Genomic DNA, 19,408 nt, shown 5'->3' with positions numbered 1-19,408 from the left:
AATAATAAATTGCCATTACTGTTAATCTGTAAAGAATTAAAAGCAATATTAATGACGTCATATTGTAGTCGCCTTGAATAAATTATAGCTACGCAATAATCAAGTGAATTATATAGTCCGTGTAATTCTAAAATATCGATAAACACGCATCTGTTGCAACAAACGGTAATTCAATACCCCTATCGAGTTGTTGTGGAAATACAAATTATTGTTTAGCGATTCGTGATAACAAATATTTATAGGTATTTAGCTCGCAAATTTGAATGCTGGAGAGAAATATGTTATATCATCGGGTAAAATCTGTTTGTGAAATAAACCGTAACGCGCAGCAACAGGATTCCACCAGGATTCCAATGAAAATTTTCGTCATTATCGTTTATGAAATTAAATTAATGTTGGAAAAGTTTATGCCGAAGGTTCTGAAAGAGTTGTCAGGGAAGGAAATAAAGACATCCCCGTGAATAAATGTGCTTAATTAACGGGAATATTACACAGTATCCACACTTCGATCGACATTTTTATCTTGCAGCACATCCTTCGTCAAACAGAAAACCATTAATTATAGAACAAATTTAGAGACTAAATAAAATTACCCACAAAAAGAGAAAAAGTAAGGTGTAAAGTTTTTCAATCAACTGCCGAGTCACGTTTCGAAGTAACAAGTGTACGTTTAAAGTACAATTTTTGTTACTTGCGAACAAAAGAGAAAATACTATTTCATTGGCGAAACACACAACAAAACAATCCTACGTAGTAGGTGAAACACCGCGAGATGTACGTTCCGTCGTTAGTTATGCAAACTGGTGACACAAACATGAATATGCAAATCGTAATATGCGCCACGCACCGTGCATTTTTGCGCGGCGAAATTCGGTGAAACGGCGAGTGGCAAAAGTCATCGAAAAATTCGCGGGATAACAAGAGATTGCGTATCCAGCTGCGTCATTATGGACCGCGTTGTATCCTGTCAACGGTCTAACAACCTCCGGTCCTGTTTCCCGACCTTTCGTCGAAACGGTTAGACGCGGAACACGCGTACAACGTTTCTTGCACCGATGATGACTGGCAGCTGCAGGATTCTCAAGGATCCGCTGCTCCTCTTTTCCGTTCCTTTTTTTTTTCAACTGCCGACCCTCTTAACCTTAAACCCTTTTGGCGAATACGTGCCGCAAAGAGCGGAGGCAAGGACGAAGGGCAAGAGAGCCCTTAATGGAACTTTAGTTAAAGCGGATGGAAAATTAGCGAGCATGCGGAGAGGCGAGATTAATCGCCGACGTATTTAATATTCGCGTCGTTAGAACGTGCAAGAGCACTGGTTGCGCTGAAACGTTTAACCGTTGCTTTATAATCCCTAAAATATAATATATTTCCTTTACGTTAATTTATTACGATATCGAGATATTAATAAAACAGATTTGACACAGTGGCGAGTGTGGCGCAGAGAAAAGTGCGCTGCTTAGGCCCAGTTTCACCAAACGTCGCTCAACGTTAATCTTAGTTTAATTCATGTTTGTCTCTATCTAAAGTAACAGTTGGAAAGAGACAAAGAACGAATCAAGCTAAGCTTAAAGTTAAACGACGTTGGTGAAACCGGGCCTTAGTAAACAAACGAAGGAAAAGATCCGAGTTTAAATCCACGAGCACCACTGGTTCTTTCGGAATTTTCCGAAGGGAAGTGGTATAGTATCCTGCCACACATATCCTTGGGTACAGCCCTCCAGATTGGAGGTTTCCTTCGGCAAAATTAGCAGCCTACCGAAGACGAAGTAAATGCTCAAAGTACTGTACCAGAACGAACTGGATAAAACAGGCTTTTAAGCCTAACACGAGGAAGAAGGAGATTTGACACGACTTGAGCATACTCGAATACAGTACGCTACTGCTCGATTACACTTGAATTTGCTAATCCCGATCTCCGTACGCCCGTACGGAACGATCGGAACCCAATTTCCTGAGGTTCCCAAATCACAACTGCGCTCGTGAAAATTTTATTGTCGTCATACACTCGCAACGCGGAACGACTTCCGGCAATGCTGGAGAGCATAACTCACAGCAGGACGAATTCAAATATCTGGTGGTAAAAATCGACGCTCGTGGCGAGCGAGCCCGGCCGTGTTAAAACGTCGCTCCATTATTCCGGCCGAGCCGGTGACTTTTACGAGCGCAGCACGAGCGGTCGTTGCAGTTATCGCGGCGTTACATCGCGGAGTTACGTCGCCGTAACGATTGTTGCGGGATGATTGTGGCGCGCGGCCGTATTCGGCGCTTTGCCGATCGCAACGAGATTCGGCGATTGAGACGTTAATTAGCGAAAGATGCGCTCGCCGTCTCCCGATCCGCGCCGCGGGATCCATTCCCGGCTAATTAACTCGCCGCGGCGAGCACCTCGGCGCTAGTAAAAAGCGTCGCGGATTAATCACGACGCGCTATATCTATATACGACGCCGTCGTTATCGTCGTCATTTCTCGTCGACGATGCGACGTCGTGGAAGTCCTACGACGACTAGCCCGACACGGACCTCACCTAAGGCGACGTACTTGCGGGCGGGTTAGTGACTTCTCTTTGCATATCGCAGGTAATCTGGTCGAGGGCTCTGGCTTTTCAGAGCGGGGGCGATTCTCGACTCGCGCTATCACTCACTCCCGGTGTAATCGTGACGCGCGCCGCACCCGCGATTATGACGTCTGGTAAATTACGTACTATGGTGCATGGCATGATACGTACTATTTATAGTAACCGCACGATAATGCACCTGCGCGTTTCTACGCGCCGGAATATACGCGATTAGAGCGGAGCGGAGGGAAGGGGAGGGCGCGAGGGCGGGCGGGGGCTCTTAAATACGGCTTAGGATAATTCCGAAGAATGTAACCGCTTTGAAAAAGAATGAGGCCGGCTACGTTTCGTGACTTTAATGACTCTAGAGGCGAAATAAACAAGCTCTGCGGCAAATGAAAAGAACCCGGTGTACACTGCGCAGATGCTAATGAAGAGTTATACAATGCTCAACTAATTCAATGTGGCAATAACCAACTTTGCTAATTGGTGGTGGCTACATGTAAATGCCGCGTATTCGTTTGACATAATAATATGGCGGCATTAATTAGCATTAATAATAGCAATGCGGACCTGTCAGTCTGAAAAACGTCATAATAATGCCATAATAATGTATATCGCGTTGTCATATAAGCTTCATCTAAACAGGCAATGTGTATTCGTTAGTAATATCTATTTCTACTTCTGCGCTTCAATTTATTAATTTTCTTTTAGCCAGCCTTCAACATAAAAATTGCCAGATACGGTCAAACTTGAAGTTGGTAATTATTGCTGGCGACCTTGAGGATTGTTCCTGTTGGTTTATTAATTTTCGCCCCCTCTGGCACAGATGTTAATCAAAATTTTGCTATTATTCATGTACTGCACGGCGATATCGTAGTAAATCATATTATCGATCCTCCGAGAAGATTGTCAGAGTCGCTCCGTTTAGCTATCCGTTAAAATAAGCAGCCTCTTTGTCTGGTACCTATTACGTAAATAAGGAATTTCCCAAAGAGGCCACCGATATCGACGGCCGCCATTAATCAGTGCTAATGTGTTAACGATATCAAATTGCAATCGCACGCATAATTGAGCCGCGGCAGATAATTCGATTTGTGCCGCAAAATTCGATCTCGCGTTGAATCTCCGCCGGACAAGTGTGGCGGAAATTCCGATCTTGAAGTATGTTGGAATGTCGAAATAGCAGAGGTCAAAATATATTGAAATAATTGTTCGGCTAAGACAAATAAATTCGAATAGGAAATTGCTGGTTCACGCGATACAGCGATAACATAAAAATTTTTCAAACATTTAAATACCACAAATAACAGTACTTTTGCGTAATCTAACGCAGCTTTAATTAAAACTTTTCAAATTCTTATTTTATTTTATTTTCAACGTCCATCGATAACTTAAAAATTTTCCCTGCTTTAATGCTTCTCTATCTAGCGATAACTTTCTTATGTCAGAGATGTGGTGTATCATACCCGTTTGAAGTCTGCTAACTGCGATAGTCTGCGATAACGTGAAATCCAGGTCATAATTACGTAATTAGGTCGGCAATATAAAAAAAAATGGGATCGTCGTGGGCTTCGGAATAATAAATGAAGCGTCGATGTAACCGTATCGATTTGGTCGGTGTATCAAGCGTAACCTTTCGTCGGGGATGAATCCGCGAGGAAATTTGGCGAAAACAAGATTAGTGTAAGATATTACAACACGGGTGCAAACATGGTAGTTTTATCTGGGGAGATAAAATCTGCGAGAACGAGATCCTAATTTATTGTTCGCCTGACGAGCGTTTCACTTTTTCGCGGCGCGCTGTATCTCCATGCGCGACGGTGTAAATACGCGTGCGGTATCACCGCAATCGCAACTACGGTAATAAACCGCTGTAAGTTGCCAGGTTGCGTTATTTGCGGTCGCTATTTCATTTGCAGTACTATATACCTGGTGGAAGATACGGGGGATTGTTCAATGATGTGGTTATTTCAATCAAGGCCTGACAAGTCCGACATTCTAAATCTAGTGGAACCTTTTGAGAGACTGTAATAAGAACCGATAACTGTATTAACGTCGGTAAGTGGACTTTTATATTACGTATTCGTTCCAGTTTACCTCTCCCTTTACTCCCAAGAAACACCAATGGCAAAGCCTCAGAAGCCTCAGACAGACGGAAATAAGGTTGCCCGTGGAAATAAATTCTAATCCCGTTTCCCCGTAACAAACGCCGGCGCTAATTTCGCAATTACGTATTCGCTGTCTTAGTCCGCTTCCCGACAGCGCGGCCAGGAAGAGATCTTCATCTGCCAGTCGCGCGCGAATGGGACGACCTTAATCCCTAAACGTCACGTCAAACATTTCTCTCTCGCGGCGCGACGGGCGGGACTTAATTCCATAAAAGACAAACTCGCGTCGCCGGGAGAAATTCAATTTGTGTGCGAGTTTTGCATAACGAGTACGCCGCGATGGCCACGTATATATAAGCCCGATAGTTTCTCATTAAACCACGCTGACCCAGAACCAGATCCCACAGCGCGAGCACAATGGCACCAACGTCGGGGGTGACCGCCCCCTCGGCTGCTCGACCGGTTCAATTGGATGTACGGCTTGCATACCGATAGTCTCGCGGGGACAATACTGTGCGTAAACCTGTATACGCCTCGACACGTATATACGTGTTTTCCGTAGTGACGCAAGCACCGCTATAACAACACGTAGAATTGACGCATGATATGACAAAGAGAGAGAGAGAGAGAAAACAAATTCAGTACACTGTGAGCTAGAGGACTCCTTATTTTCCAACAATTGCAGGCGGCTTTGAAAGCTTTCGCGAGCAGCCGGCTCGCATTGAATTAAAATGCGCAACCTGCGTTCGTCTCGACATTCATATCAGATTTGGAAAACAATCGGGGGAAAATTGTACAACAAATTTCCAAGCTGTTAACATTAGATTAAAAAAAATTTCCAAGTTGCAGATATTGCCCAAAAAAAATCTGGCGAATGCGCCCTTGAAAAGCCACAAAGCCAGAGTATCGTAAGTAGTTTCTTTCATGGGAACGCAAATTTGCGACTAAAAATATTCCATATGCAGCTGTCGCGCGTTGTTTGGTGAGCGAAATCGGTTGCGACATTGAATGCATGCAGAATGCACATTGAACGTGCTCACGTATCGTGTATCGCGTATGTATCGCACTCTGCGAAAGCTCACCGGTGCCTCGATCCCTGACCTACATGGACGACGGAACCTCAAATGGTGGTTGATATACCCCGGAGGATTTCTGAGACCCCGGCTCAGCGCTCACTTGCGCGACGCTCGCACTCGCGACGAGGCTTGGCACAGCGAAGAGAACACAGCGACGCTTCGTCGCCTTTCGCGTATGACTGAGATAAAAGTTTATTGGTCTTTCGGGGAAAATGTCGCCGCGGTCCGCGTCCTGCTGCGCGACTTACAGCTCAACATTTTGCACGGCGCGGTCGTGTCGGAAGAAATTGTTTCTCGTTACCTTTCGCGAGGCACCGCGGGCGTCGCGAGCTCAGGTGGCGTCGCAAAATGTCGCTCGTGATTTCACGACGGAGGTACGCGAGATTGGGTGGACGATATTCGCGGCAAGATAAGACATCGCGGAGGAAATTCCGCTCTGGTTTTTAAACGGTACGTACCTCGAAACTTTTAGCACGCTGTCATTTCTATCTGTACGCATAAGATTACATAAGTACCCCAGGCTAAAAATGCCGATATTAATTAATAAAACAATTTTTCTGAAATGTATAAATCATATCAAGTTGAAGTTCTTTTCTTCGCCAGTGAATAAAACAACGGAGGTTTAAAAATTATTCGACGTAACTGGCTGAAATGTTTCTTCGTTCGAGACACAACGTTTCGACAGTGAAGTTCCTTTTCAATACTTGCAGGGCAATCGCCTAACAATTCTAGATCTGAATCTAATTAAGACTGCAATTATAACAAATGTGTAAAACTGTAGTCACGGGTATTGTTTCATTACGTCGAATAATTTTTTAACAAGTGCATAAATAATTCTTATTTCTCCTAAATTTTAACAATTAATTCCTCATTGGAAAAATCTAATGCGCCGCATCATCGTGAAGAAATCGCGCGTGTTCTTTCTCCAAATTGAATCTTGCGAGGTATGTAAGACTAAATTGCAATAATTTCTGCACCGTATTGCAGACTGGCTTAATTTGATTAACAATAGGTGCTTACCGTGACTTGCTGATTAGTCGGACTAGGGCTAGGGCTGGGAGTGGAATTTGGCGTAGAGAGCTCTCCAGATGCCGGCGAAGGCGAATTTGCAGTGACACCGCCGACGGTTGGAAATGCCCTCGCTGGATCGGCTTGCCATTGTTTATGGATTTGCTGCGAGGTGTCTCGGAACCGCGCGCCCTGAAACAACGAGCGCATAATTTGTTAGTAAAGATGTTAGAGGAGACGTTTGCCGAGTATTCAGAAACACACATTAGTCATTTTACTTATTCGGATTGTCCGCCTGAACGTAGCTTCCCTAATTTCTCCTAAAATAATAAGGCACTTCGAGCACGTATTATCGTGGGAGTCATTTTGAAAAATTGAGAAAAAGTAAGAATTGCTCAGCCTATCATTTGAAATGTGCTTATCGAAACTTCCTTCTAAGTAAAAGTGCAACGATTCCCGTGCGCGTAAACGCGTACCATTTCACGGCAATTAATATGCGTACGCGTGATCCGGCGCGCTACCGAGCACTTGCATCCTTGAAGAACTAGATCGCCCACATAAGCGTCATATCATCAGATGACACAGTTCGATTAGTCTCGGACATTTGCCTCTAGACAATTGTATCGAGATCGATCGCTCCGCTTCGCCGATCCGACAAGTCTAATTAGAATGGCGAGCCAGCCTACACGATTGCCGTAAATAGGGTCACATTCCCTGCTAAATTCTACATTAAACTGAAATCCCGTTAGCTATCTCGTTTCATATCACCCCGTGAGTGTAACATATCAATCTTAGCTGGTACACGTGTCAAGTTAAAAAAATACTCGTGAAGACTTGAAGCGGATAATCGAGCCGAGTCGCAACGAATTGAAACCTACGGTTAAGAAACTGATGGCCGAAAGAAATAGCCATTGACTTATTCCTCTCTTTTCGACGTCACAGCGCTTGACGGTATTCTTTCTCTTATATGTACCGTGATATTATTTAATGTGCGTGACTTACAATTAATATATATATGGGAAAATATGTGTGTCAATCGTTTACCGTGACGCGTATCCGCCGCAATTAATTTTACAGCGGCTGTCGAGATGACGAGTTGACTGGCTGCCCGGTGCCGCAAGTTCGTAGACCCCGCGGCCGAACTACGAAGGATTGCGTGCGCGTGTGCAATCCTTCAAGAAACGGCGTCGCTCGCGGATGCGATAATTGCGCTTATGCAACGCCTCGCCGTAATAGCAATTAGCGTCGGGGGAGTATAATAGCGGCCGTACAAGCTGCGTCTTTCGACGTGCTCCGAACGTGGCCCGCGCCTGCCAATCGACGCCGCGGCCTTTTTAAGACCCGAGACCCGTACGCGGGTCCCTCCCCCCACTCCCCCGTTCGCGGGGCACGTCGGCGAATTGCGGGGGGGAGTTAATCTAAAATTTTTCACCCGTGTCAAATCGGCGCGCCCGATTGCCACGGTCTCGGAATTAATTTCGCGAGGAATGAGGCTAATTTACATCCGCTACGGCGTTCCCCTTCCAATCGCGGCCACATTGTATGTAATAATATCTCACGTCGCGTCGTGTTATCTCCCGCAGATTCCGTGCCGCGATTAAAAGATGCAATTTTTCCGGAAGCCCCTCTTAGCGCGCGGCATTAAATCTACGGTCGCGCGTAGCACGCGTCGGTCAAAGTGACACTCGCGGAATGGATTGGCAAAACAGTCGGTGTTTGCACAGCTACGTACGTACACGGTGACTCGGAAGTTCTTTCTTCGACTTCTCTTTTCGGAAATATTTCATTCGGTGAGGACGACCGCGCTCGAATATTTCCTCCACAGTTATTACAAGTTACACGTTACAATAATTAATACTGTAGTACAGCAATTTTTTAGTACAATTGAACGTACCTTAAGTTCGCGTAATTTTCAATGTCAATTCTCTGAAAATACGCGAACGTGTCGAAAGCTCAAAGCCCTTATCAGACTACGGATTGCGATTGAGATTAGATTGAAATTTGACCAATCGGAGTAAAAGTCACTAAACTTGAGATTAGTAAACTTTACTCCGATTGGTCACATTTCAATCTAACATCAATCCGTAGTCTGATGCGGGCTTAAGGGATTAAATGTAAATTCACCTCGTTGAGGTGCAGCAAATTTTATGCAATTTTTATCACGAATGTGCAATGGCAGGCGTTTACGTGGGAAAAGAGATGCACGCGGAATCTGCAACTTTCTCCGCATACAAAATTGAATGGAAAGTAATAAAAATCATATGGGAGGAGATTTACGTTTCACCCGATATGTGTGTACCAGGCTGGATCTCGATGTACGCGAATCTCGACGTGCGAGGGACCGAACGGGGACGCCTTCGTGTGCGTCGATCGTACGAGCTCACATAAACGTGCACGATCGAGACTAACGGGCCGCTGTGATTTAGCCCCCGTCTTTCATGACGCTGCGCCGAGAGTGATCCGGCACGATCAAGATCGTCCAGATACGTCCGTGGCATTCACGTGGCGATCCGGGCGATCTACGCGGAGGTCGACTACCGGATACGGTGCAGCGGAACGCGTGCGGGGCGCGATCGTTTTCATCGTAAACAAAGGCGCGGTTTAAATAGCGCTTCAGTTAAATCACGATTTATGGCGGATAAAGCGGCAATGTTGCGAAACAAAACTCTCTCTTCCGTCGCCGTTGTTCGTGTAATAATGCGAATCGCATGGTACCTTGTATGACGTAGCGAAAACTTAACTGTTTATGTTGTAGAATCATTTAGATTCGCAGATAACGTATCAGCCAAGTTCTCTCCGCCTGTATAATTTTAAGTGATGATAAATTTCAGTTGCATTTTAAGCGCAAGTGCTGCCCTTCTTCACGATGATACGTTAAAAAGTCACCAACGGCCGAAATAATTTCGATTTGACGCCAATAAAAAGTTTGCAGTATTTCATGAGAGTGAGAGAGAGAGGGAGGAGAGACGGGGAGAGACAGGCAGAGACCGATGAAAAATATGATCGGTTTTTCGATCAAATTTCATCGGTAACTGCAGTTCATCGGATAAACTTCATCGGATATGTACATAATTTAATCGGAGAAGTTAATCGGAAAAATTAACCATCGGAAATGCTATACTTAATTGGTTTATCCGATGGAAATTTGTCTCAGTATAATATTCCTACGTTACATGCAGATTCGAACGTCATCAGAACATGACGAAAAAATCGTTCATTATCAGCGCGCCGTCCTTCCTCCCTGTATTCTGAATTGCCTATCGCTCGAGAAGATCGACTGTTATCTAACACGTTATCGCGTAATCCTCACATGAACACGCGCGGTCGGCTCGAGCACGCGGCGAAAATTGATTGCATCGCGACGGTAATGCAACGCGGTGCAGTTCCGCTTTTTGTTATATCCGCGGGAAGGGTTACAGAGCGGCGACGTCGTCTCGCGTTTGCGCGCGACGTCGTTTCCCTGCGAATTAAACGCCTCGCGACATTTTTCAGGATCAAGTGTCCGCGCCGGAGCGCGAAAGTGAGCGAACGAGTGCGCCAATTTCGCGGCGATGTACCGTCGTGCGCGGCGTGCAACGTTATCCGACAACCGAGACGACACGCCGCTTCTCTAGTTGAGGTTTTGCGGATGGGAAGTTCTTGGAATTTCGCTGTAATTCGAGGCGTGCTGACAAGTGGGATCACGACGGATCCTGGCTGTCGTATTTCGTATCTTTCAGCTCGCGCTTTTCGCATTGCCAATCGAAAAAATATGCCATTCACTAAAACTCGTCCACGCCTGAATTAGCGTCATATTCGGTAACTTGAAGACTCTGTCAACGGGACACCGTTTACTTCATAATTAAAATAATTAATTTCAAGTAACGTATATTAAAACAGAAAGCCCAGAAGACCCGGACGAAGGTAAGATATGAAACATTTATTACGCTCGGAGGAGTAGCTGGAGGAGCACTGTCTCTTCTCCGTTCGCTCGAAAGCCACGTCATGACGCGTTCGTTATTCCCGCCGTCATTAAAATGAGAAACGCTGGACGCGCCGGCCAAGTGTTGGCATGCCAATCGCGAGCCCCGTCCGTCCTCGAGCGCGCGATGCCGCGAGGACTAATCGCGCGATCGCAAAAATCGCGGGGCGCGTCGAGGAGGAAGCGATCGCGCGCCGAATTGAAGTCCCTCCCGATGCCGCGCCGCGTCTCCTATCGGGCGATCTTACCGCGTACCTCGTCGAAGAGGTCGTCCAGTTCTTTCCGTGGTATCTTGGCCTTCATCCCGCGGGCATTCCTCGCGTCCAACTTCCCCGACGTCTCTTTATCTCGTCCGCTGCGCGGAAGAGACCGAGCGGGAAGCAATGTCGGAGAGGAGAAAGAGGAGAGCCCGGTTCCCTTCGTTTCTTCAAACCTCACGAGCTGGACCTCGCGGTTCCCCCCCCCCCTCTCTCTCTCTCTCTCCCTCTTGTCTCTGCGGATGATCCCGAGAGACGCCGCTCTTTCTTAGACGCACAAATAGTCGATGACGCGCGGCAAAGTGCGAGAGAAGGTCGCGCGATAATGGCCACGACGACGCGCGGCCGGTTCTGCACTCTTCATCGTCGGGGACGTCGTCGTTGCGCCAACCGGTCACGTCGGTTCATCATTCATCGCCGGCTGCTCGGTCTCCGTTCGACTGGAGCGCGCGCCCGGAGCGGCTCATACGAAATTACACTGACACACGACACGTCGCATCCGATTTTTCACTCGGGTTCTCGTCGCCGTTCTCGTTCCCTGCTTTATCAAAAATTAATAAAGCGCATGCTATTACAAAATTACACACGATGTTTTAATGCTATTATTATTAGCACGTTATTATTTTCACTTTGTGGATCTAATTAAAGCTCGTACATATTGTTATTTAGCCGGCGTTTAATAAATTGAGGGAAACTTTGCTCGGCGTAGAAAATGTATACGTGAAATAAATATCTTTAATTATAAATAATACGTATGTAATATCTCGATAATTACTGAACGCCGATAATTCGAAAGCTGGCGGCGCTTTTCGCGTGCCGGCGATATTAAGTATGAAAATTTATCGGCCCGTTCGGCAAACCTGTAGTAACATTTTTCTCCCGCGTCCTGACTTCGACGTACAAATCCACGCCTCGAATTCGCGTGACTTCGTCGATAAACCGCGGGAATCCCTTCAAGAACTTTGAAAACGACATCAATTCGTCTCACGTGTTAGTTCGCAGCGCGCGTATCCCCTTTTCGAAATAAAAGGGACCTTGAATACCGTTCGCGTCCATCCGCGATGCTTTCAGAGATAACAAACGTTTCACTCAACGGAAAGATTAGTATCGCGTTAATCGACGACGGGACTATTGCTAAAATTATTTCGCTAAAACGCAGACGATTGGTCTAAATTTCACTCGAAAGAATGAGTTACTTTAAGGGGATGCTGGAGTGATTCCGCACTTTTGCCACCGTTTGCTCCTCGAACTGTCAATTCGTGAAAACATTTTTTTAAGGAAAAGCTTGCATTTCACAATTTTGATGCACAATGTCTACCCATTCACATTCTCCTTTTCTAAAACTGATACTTTTATTTCGAACATTCCGAATCATTGAGAAAAGCAAAAAGTACGAAAGTAGAGCAAAAAATGCCACCTTCGGGAACTGCAAATGGTTTTACGGGTTCGAGCACTTAGCCCGCAGGAGAGCCTCCATTTTTGCGTTCAAGCCCTTATCCTTGAAACCTAACTTAACCCTAGCCCAACTCGTTTCAACGTCCGCGCCGAATGATCAAGGCGGGGGACGGGCACTCGTTGCTCGTTCCCTTCGATCGGCACTTTCGTTCGCGGCGTATCGTGTTTCGTACTGGATTTCGAGTCGTCGCGTCGCAAGGATACCGATGTATCGAGTGCACGTAAAATGTGTACGGTTTCACGGTGACAACGACAGAGAAACGCCAGGCCACGGCGATGTTCTCACGACACGCGTATGTACGGTCCCCGATCGGGCCGATTGCGATCTCTCGGTTTCTTTTCGGCGTGCCGCGGGGATTTCCGCGTGCCATTAATCTCGCGGGTTAATGTTAATGCGAAAATGTTGAGTCGGCCGCGAGTTCCCAGCGGTTCCCCGACCGTCGGGGAACGCGCTAATAAATGTTCCCCGGCTAAGCGCACTGTCCACGCGTGCACAAATGCGAGTATGAATTACGCCAGTGACAATAATAATAATATTAATGGTACTAAAAGTCACCGTTTCCTGTGAGAATTCGCGACGCGTCCCGCGCTCGCGTTCGCAACGGCAATTGCGTTTCGCAATTTCGCTTGCGTCTCTTTAGCCTCGAAACTCCAGGCGTAACGTCAGGCCGAATGACTGGGCGGGGGGAGGAGATTATCGCTCGCGTTGAACGCATTAAACCAATCATTCGCCTATCTTTCGTAGAGCGTAAATGACGCTGCGCGCCCGACGCACTCGGGAAGATGTCACTTGCAGCCTCTCGCGGGCGAGATAATCTCTCCTGACTTTTCGTCCCGGCTGGCGCATCTCCCGGCTGTAATAGCCAACGATACGTTTACTCCGACGCAAACACCTCCCGCGAAGCTATTCAAGTGACTTATCTGGCTAATATTTGAGACCCGTCGCCATCAGCGGCGCGCGGAGATCCCTCGCGAGATGACACGACCTCCGCATTTATCTGTCACTCGGCCGCGGCCCGCCAGACAATCGAGCGTTGAAAGTCCCCGGCGTTCGGAGTTGCCTCTAATATGTCGAGAGAAAGAGAGCGAGGGCTTTCTGTTGTCGGCTTTCGGCGACAGTGCGCTTTAAAGTGTACACACGGACGTGGTGGATGACGCGAGGGAGAGAGCGAAGAGCCGGACGTCTCCTCTCCGCAGCATCGCTTCGGGGGGAGGATAAACGACCTGGCGCGCAAGATCGAGATTATACCGACAGCGAGACCTCGACATTTGTACAGCTTCGATTTAACGGAGGAGCGCGCTCCTCCTTTTTTCCCACCGACCGAGTGTATTGTAATGCCGGATATTCTCGACTGCGTGCAGCGGAATGCAAATAACTGCGCAGAAAATTCGATTCCGGCGTAACACCGGGAAAAGGAAACGAAGACGTTTAAAGCCGGGACTAATAGAGGAGAGTCCCCTATCACGAGGGTTTCGCCTAAGTTGCTAGGCGTCATCCGTTGGTTTGGCCATGAATATACAGGGTGAGTCTTTCCATATCCGACAAAATTTTTGAGAAGGTAGAACGGATCGAGATGAACGGAAAAGTCCTGTACCATTTTGCAATTTTCGTAACAGTTAACGAGTAATTAATTATTAAAATTCGTTGTCTTAGGCCGGCCTAGCGCCCAATTCGAGCGCGTGGCAAGATGTGACCCGCCCGGCGATCGATATTGCTATGCGCACATCTCGCCACGCGCTCGAATTGGGCGGTAGACCGGCCTAAGACAACGATTTTTAATAATTAATTACTCGTTAACTATTACGAAAATTGCAAAATGGTACAGGACTTTTCCGTTCATCTCGATCCGTTCTACCTTCTCAAAAATTTTGTCGGATATGGAAAGACTCGCCCTGTATTGTCCTTGGAGTAAAATCTGTTTGGTGGAACATTCGTTGTTAGATCGCGCGTGTGACTGTTGCAAAAATGATACGCGAAATTGGATGCTGAAACCCGCTGTCTTTTGTTAGGAGCCTATCTCGTAATAGGGGACTCTCTGTCGGCCATCGCTCAAAAACAATTTAAAACGGACGTTGATGGAGAATCGGAGCTTCCATTGATGCCACTGGCATTTGTATTGCACTTAAAATAATGATCAATAAATTCTCTCGCTTATATTTTTCATTTCATTTGAAAATTAAAGACGAGCGAGAGCGTCAGGGCTCAAAAGCGTTCGCTTTCACGTCTAAATATTCGCACGAGGAATACCGCGAGTAAGAATAAAATAATAAAAGGACAAATCTGGAATTGGAATGAAAGCGAGTCTCCTGACAGCGGCTAACGGAGATAAACCCGGTGTATCATTCTTTGTTAGACCGAAAATTGCAAGCGGAGATCTTCCATTTCCCGAGCAAATGAAGCCTGGTGGGGGATTACACGAGCTACGGGCAAAACCTCAACGTCCATATCAACGTCCGGGTCCCAGCTATATGCGCGCGGCCGTTCCCGCTGTCGCCGTTTGTTCGCGAAAGAAATTCAGGCTACATGTCTGCTCCGCTTCGTGCTCGTGCTACGAAGTCTCCTCTCTTTAAAGCGATCGGGCCGCGAGCACGTTTCGCGAGCACACCGGGGCCGAAGGATACTACACCTCGGGTATACCGTTTCTCACGGCGTGCTATCGGCGTGCTTTTACAGAGCAGATGTGTACGCGCGCGGCGTTTATCGGGGCCAACAATAAACTGTACAATTTCCACCGTCGCGACGGTACGACGCCCGGGACATGACAGTCCGCTGGAGAGCGAAATATCGTGTTGCCGCGTTTAAATGAGGGTGTCGATTCTATCGCGGGACACGACGCGACATGACGCGACGGGACAAAGTGCTACAGCGGTTTAATGCTACGAGATTATCGCCAATATCTCGCTGAAACACGACAGCGTACGGTTAAATTATTATTTCGGCGCGAAATTGTGCGTTTCACGGAGGTGCTCGTATTGATCAGATAACAGATTAACAGAATAGCGTTGATTGCATTCTCGATCAACGGGAAATTTCGCCCTAGATTTATCGCGTGAATCCGCGGAAATCTCGGTAACTCTCCTTACTTTGGAAAAAAGAATTGTCGCGAGTTAATTGTCGCTGCAACGATACGAATTTACGGGAAAGTTACAGAATCGGGTATGCACGCAACCTATGTACGATACATTCCGGTGTAGGTACAATAATATATGGGACGTTATTGTCCCAGCAGTATTACATTTCGCTGGGACATTAGTACCGAAAAGGTCAATTGATGACTCCGGTGGCCCAGAAAGGTCGAACGAGCACAGCGCACGGTGACATATTCAGCATAAAATGTTTTCCCAAACTCGCGGTGTGTAGTTTCAATAGTAATTATGCAATGGGAAACATTTTGTAATCAGAACTGCATCGTTATTATCGTCATTCTCTCCACTGTGCGGTTACAGGCAGGGTCGTTTATGACGTAAGATGCGCAGACAATCATCGCTCTCACGCATTGCTGCTAACCTATGCTACGTGTCGCTGAAACACGTGAGAATGATCACGCGTGAAGCGGTCGTGAATAAAGAAGCCTCTATACTTTTCTTCACGTGAAACATCTTGGCGAGACCAGACCATTTTCCAGAAAGTTTAGCTAGACAAACGCATTCGATCTCTATAAGATCCTCTTTAGGAAATTAAGTAGATTCTATTATTATATGTAATTAGGTAAGTGAATGGTTAGAGAAAATGAGAGAGAGAGAGAGAGAGAAAGAAATTAATTCAATTTCATTATATGTATAATGTATCTTTTCTACGTAATAATAATAAAGATAGTTTAGATTATTTAGATATAAAGCAAGACGTAGGTAGCCCAATAATTTAAAATTTAATATGTGAACTATTAATTATGTGGAAAACGGTATATGAATTCACCCTTTAGATGTGATCATCCTGCTCGAACCTAAAAATTTGGCGTTCTCGGTTCTTATTTAATAAAGATTATTTATTTCTTAAAAAAATCGCTAATGCTATTATCAGCTGTGTATAATTACAACTGTGCAATTTGTTGTAATTACTCCATTGTTTAATTCGAGATTATGGTACAGCATTATTATGAATTTATTAAAAAGTCTACACTTTAAATAACGTAGTTGAGCGTCTCACGCTCGTCTACAATGAAACTTTGGAACGAGAAACAGGACCAACGACTTTCATGAACCAATAACTTCCTCGTAGGGCAGTAACGTCTCTCAGCAGTAATTCAAGATCGCCACCGCCCACGCGTCTGTTACGCATCAGCATCGAAGTACGGCCGAATGCATAATTCTGTCGGGCGATAACCAGCCGGATATAATCGGATTATATTCTCTTTTCGATTCAGCCCAGTTTCGACCGCAGTTTATCCCGCAACAGCGACGCGCAAATATTTATACGGTATTATATCGCTCTTTGCACTTTGCGTCATAACACGTGCAATCGGGTGACATATATATCGGGCGTTTTTGTTGGATATAAGAAATCGATATGAGATTCATCGGAGACATTTGAACCGGCATAACTCGATAAGAAACACGTTAATATGCGCGGCTGAGCTTATGAACTTTATATCGAGAACGATATGTGATATTGTTCTCAAATATCAATGTACAAGTTCATATAAAAACCAAATGGAATAGAGAATTGTCGAGTGGAAATAACGGTTAAAGTCTTTCTACAGCTCGTCGGTTGAAATTTTCTTCTCTTCGAAATCTCTCGTTCGTTTTAGAAATGCAGATAAAATTGAAAATTGACACTCAACACGAACGGAATCCATTATTTTAGGTATTGCGCGCTTTAATCGCTGCCGACCGGCCTGGATTTGCAACTTTCTATGATATAGAATGTGTTAGATATGTAAAATATTAACAATAATTATCGAGATATTTCATTGTCGGCGTCTGAGATATACTTGTTTCTTTTTACTTAAATTCATGATAAATGATATAAATATTTTGGAGACGCAGAAAACTGCGCGTGCAAAAATTAACTGTAAAACACGGTACAGCTAGAAATCCCTAGATACACCCCGAGGTTCTCATCCCGCAAATTCTGAAAGCACCCCTTCATTCGCAGCGCAACTCACTCTCGCGTACATACACCAGCGGCAACTGCGCGCGAAACAGCACTTGGAAAAATCCTAATTTCACACAAACTTATCCACAAACGCACTAATTCCGCGTCGTCAGCGGGACTTGACGCAGTGAAATAAAAGCGGGGAAATCTTTCGAGCGGTCACGCGCAGTTTCGTGCGAATTAAAAGATTGCTCCGCTCATCGGGTCCCGAGGAAATCATCCCCCGGATCTCTCCTCGCCATCCGCATCTCCCTATCCGTATTTCTCACGCGCGCTTGGCGTACGTGCGCTCACACGTGTGCACGTACGCCGACTGGCCGCTGTTGTGCGCACACGGCGGAGTCGCGGCACTCACGATCCACGCTCACGAGTCACCGGGAGACGACGTGCGTCGCATGTTCCGCTCGCCGTGAGCACCTCTCGGCGTGCTCTTCGTCTCGGCCGTGTCTTACCGACGTCGTAAGGCCGCTCGCCAAGAGAGTGGGGACCGACCGCGGAGACCGCAAAGGGGATTTCTGCCGCAGGCTGCAACGGCGCTACCCCCGCTTGCGTAACCGATGCCTCGTGATATGCAAGGATACGGCGACCCCGAGAAGGGAGGGTCACCTATTTCCTGTTGGCTCTCGCGAGTGAAAAAAAGCTGTCGCGCAATAGCGATATCGGGACACGAGAAGCGGAGCGTTCAACTCTTTTTCCAATCTCGGACATTCCCCGTTATTCGCGAGTCCGCGCGAGCGGTGCGATCGATCGGACGCAATCGGCTCATGTAAATTTATCTCGCGGACAGATGGACATGTATGTTTTGACGAATGAAATAAATTCAATGCCGCTGGAGATGATATTTGATGGAGACATCGCGAATGTAAGGAAATTGCTTATATTTTAAACAGGAGAAAGGACAGGAGCTATCTCCTTCTCGTTTTCGCGAAACTTCAGAGACGACGAGGATATATTTCTTACGTTTTATAGAAACGAACTAGTTTTGCGCGAAAACAACTGGGTGGTTCTATAAATAATGCTCACTGTGGCTGGCTGTCGCATGATTCACCGAACACATCCGGCATGACGGCTATAGATCATATTCGATTAATTTTCCTCCGACGGGCCGACCGTAGACACGCAAGCAAACTGGCATATGGCCAATTAAATAATGAATCTTTAAAAAATTGGACTAGTTTCTTGCAAAAATAATCATTTGCCGAAACGCTGCGTAAATATACGTCAATTAGAATTTTGAAAAAATTGAAGCAACAATTACTAAATGAAATTAAGAACTGTCTGACAGGCTTATCACAGCAATTTACCTTATCAGTGAGCCCAGGGCTCTATATTACCCTACATGTTAAGGTTGTAATTACGATAATAATTGTCCGCATGCGTCACGCACATAATGTTTAATTGTCGGCCGTGGGATCATAGGCCGTCGCAAACGCATCAGGAAAGTTTGCTGCGGCAATGGCGACGAAGGCCGCGCGTTTACGTTTGCGTATTCAATAGCAACTTTCGACGCGGTTGCACCGAGACAAATTGCAGCAGCGACGAGAGCGAGAACGCTTCTTCATTTAACATTAAGTAGTATTACTATTTCAGTAATCTTTCAAGTTTACGAAGGCAGATCAAGTTACACCGTGAACTTGAAACCGACGATATCTGCGGTCGGAAATAATCCGATCAGATACAGTCTATTTTTGCATTTGGATCAATGCTGCTTTCATCCTTTGGTGCAAAGTATCTTTGGTGGTTTATATTTAACATTCCGTCATGCATTAAGCGTAAGACTTATTTTGGTACAGTGATGGACAGTTGCGACACTGTTTTTCTTTAATGAGTTTAGGAACTCGAGAAACAGATCGAAAACGCTCAAAGTGGTTTTGGAATGGTCATCCATACA

At 46.0% G+C, this 19,408-nt stretch overlaps 1 protein-coding gene across 8 annotated transcripts in view; it reads right to left on the bottom strand.

Annotated features, from left to right (window-relative positions):
* LOC105569207 (tensin-3) overlaps positions 1 to 19,408 on the bottom strand; it is a 196,057-nt gene that overhangs the window by 73,884 nt on the left and 102,765 nt on the right. For 5 of the 8 annotated variants that reach the window (XM_012025450.1, XM_012025451.1, XM_012025456.1 and 2 more), the window contains one exon: positions 6,762 to 6,941. In XM_012025450.1, the coding sequence (XP_011880840.1) occupies positions 6,762 to 6,941 (180 nt within the window). Of the gene's footprint in view, positions 1 to 6,761; positions 6,942 to 7,013; positions 7,038 to 10,965; positions 11,509 to 17,527; positions 17,851 to 19,408 lie in introns of those variants that run through there. The other 3 variants (XM_012025452.1, XM_012025454.1, XM_012025455.1) reach the window with 3 other exon arrangements.

This window comes from Vollenhovia emeryi, unplaced genomic scaffold, assembly GCF_000949405.1.
Source record: "Vollenhovia emeryi isolate VEMERY1.0 unplaced genomic scaffold, V.emery_V1.0 DF939125.1, whole genome shotgun sequence".
NCBI lineage: Eukaryota > Metazoa > Arthropoda > Insecta > Hymenoptera > Formicidae > Vollenhovia > Vollenhovia emeryi.
Note: the sequence above shows the minus strand (reverse complement) of the source record. Positions and strands in the feature narration are given on the sequence as shown.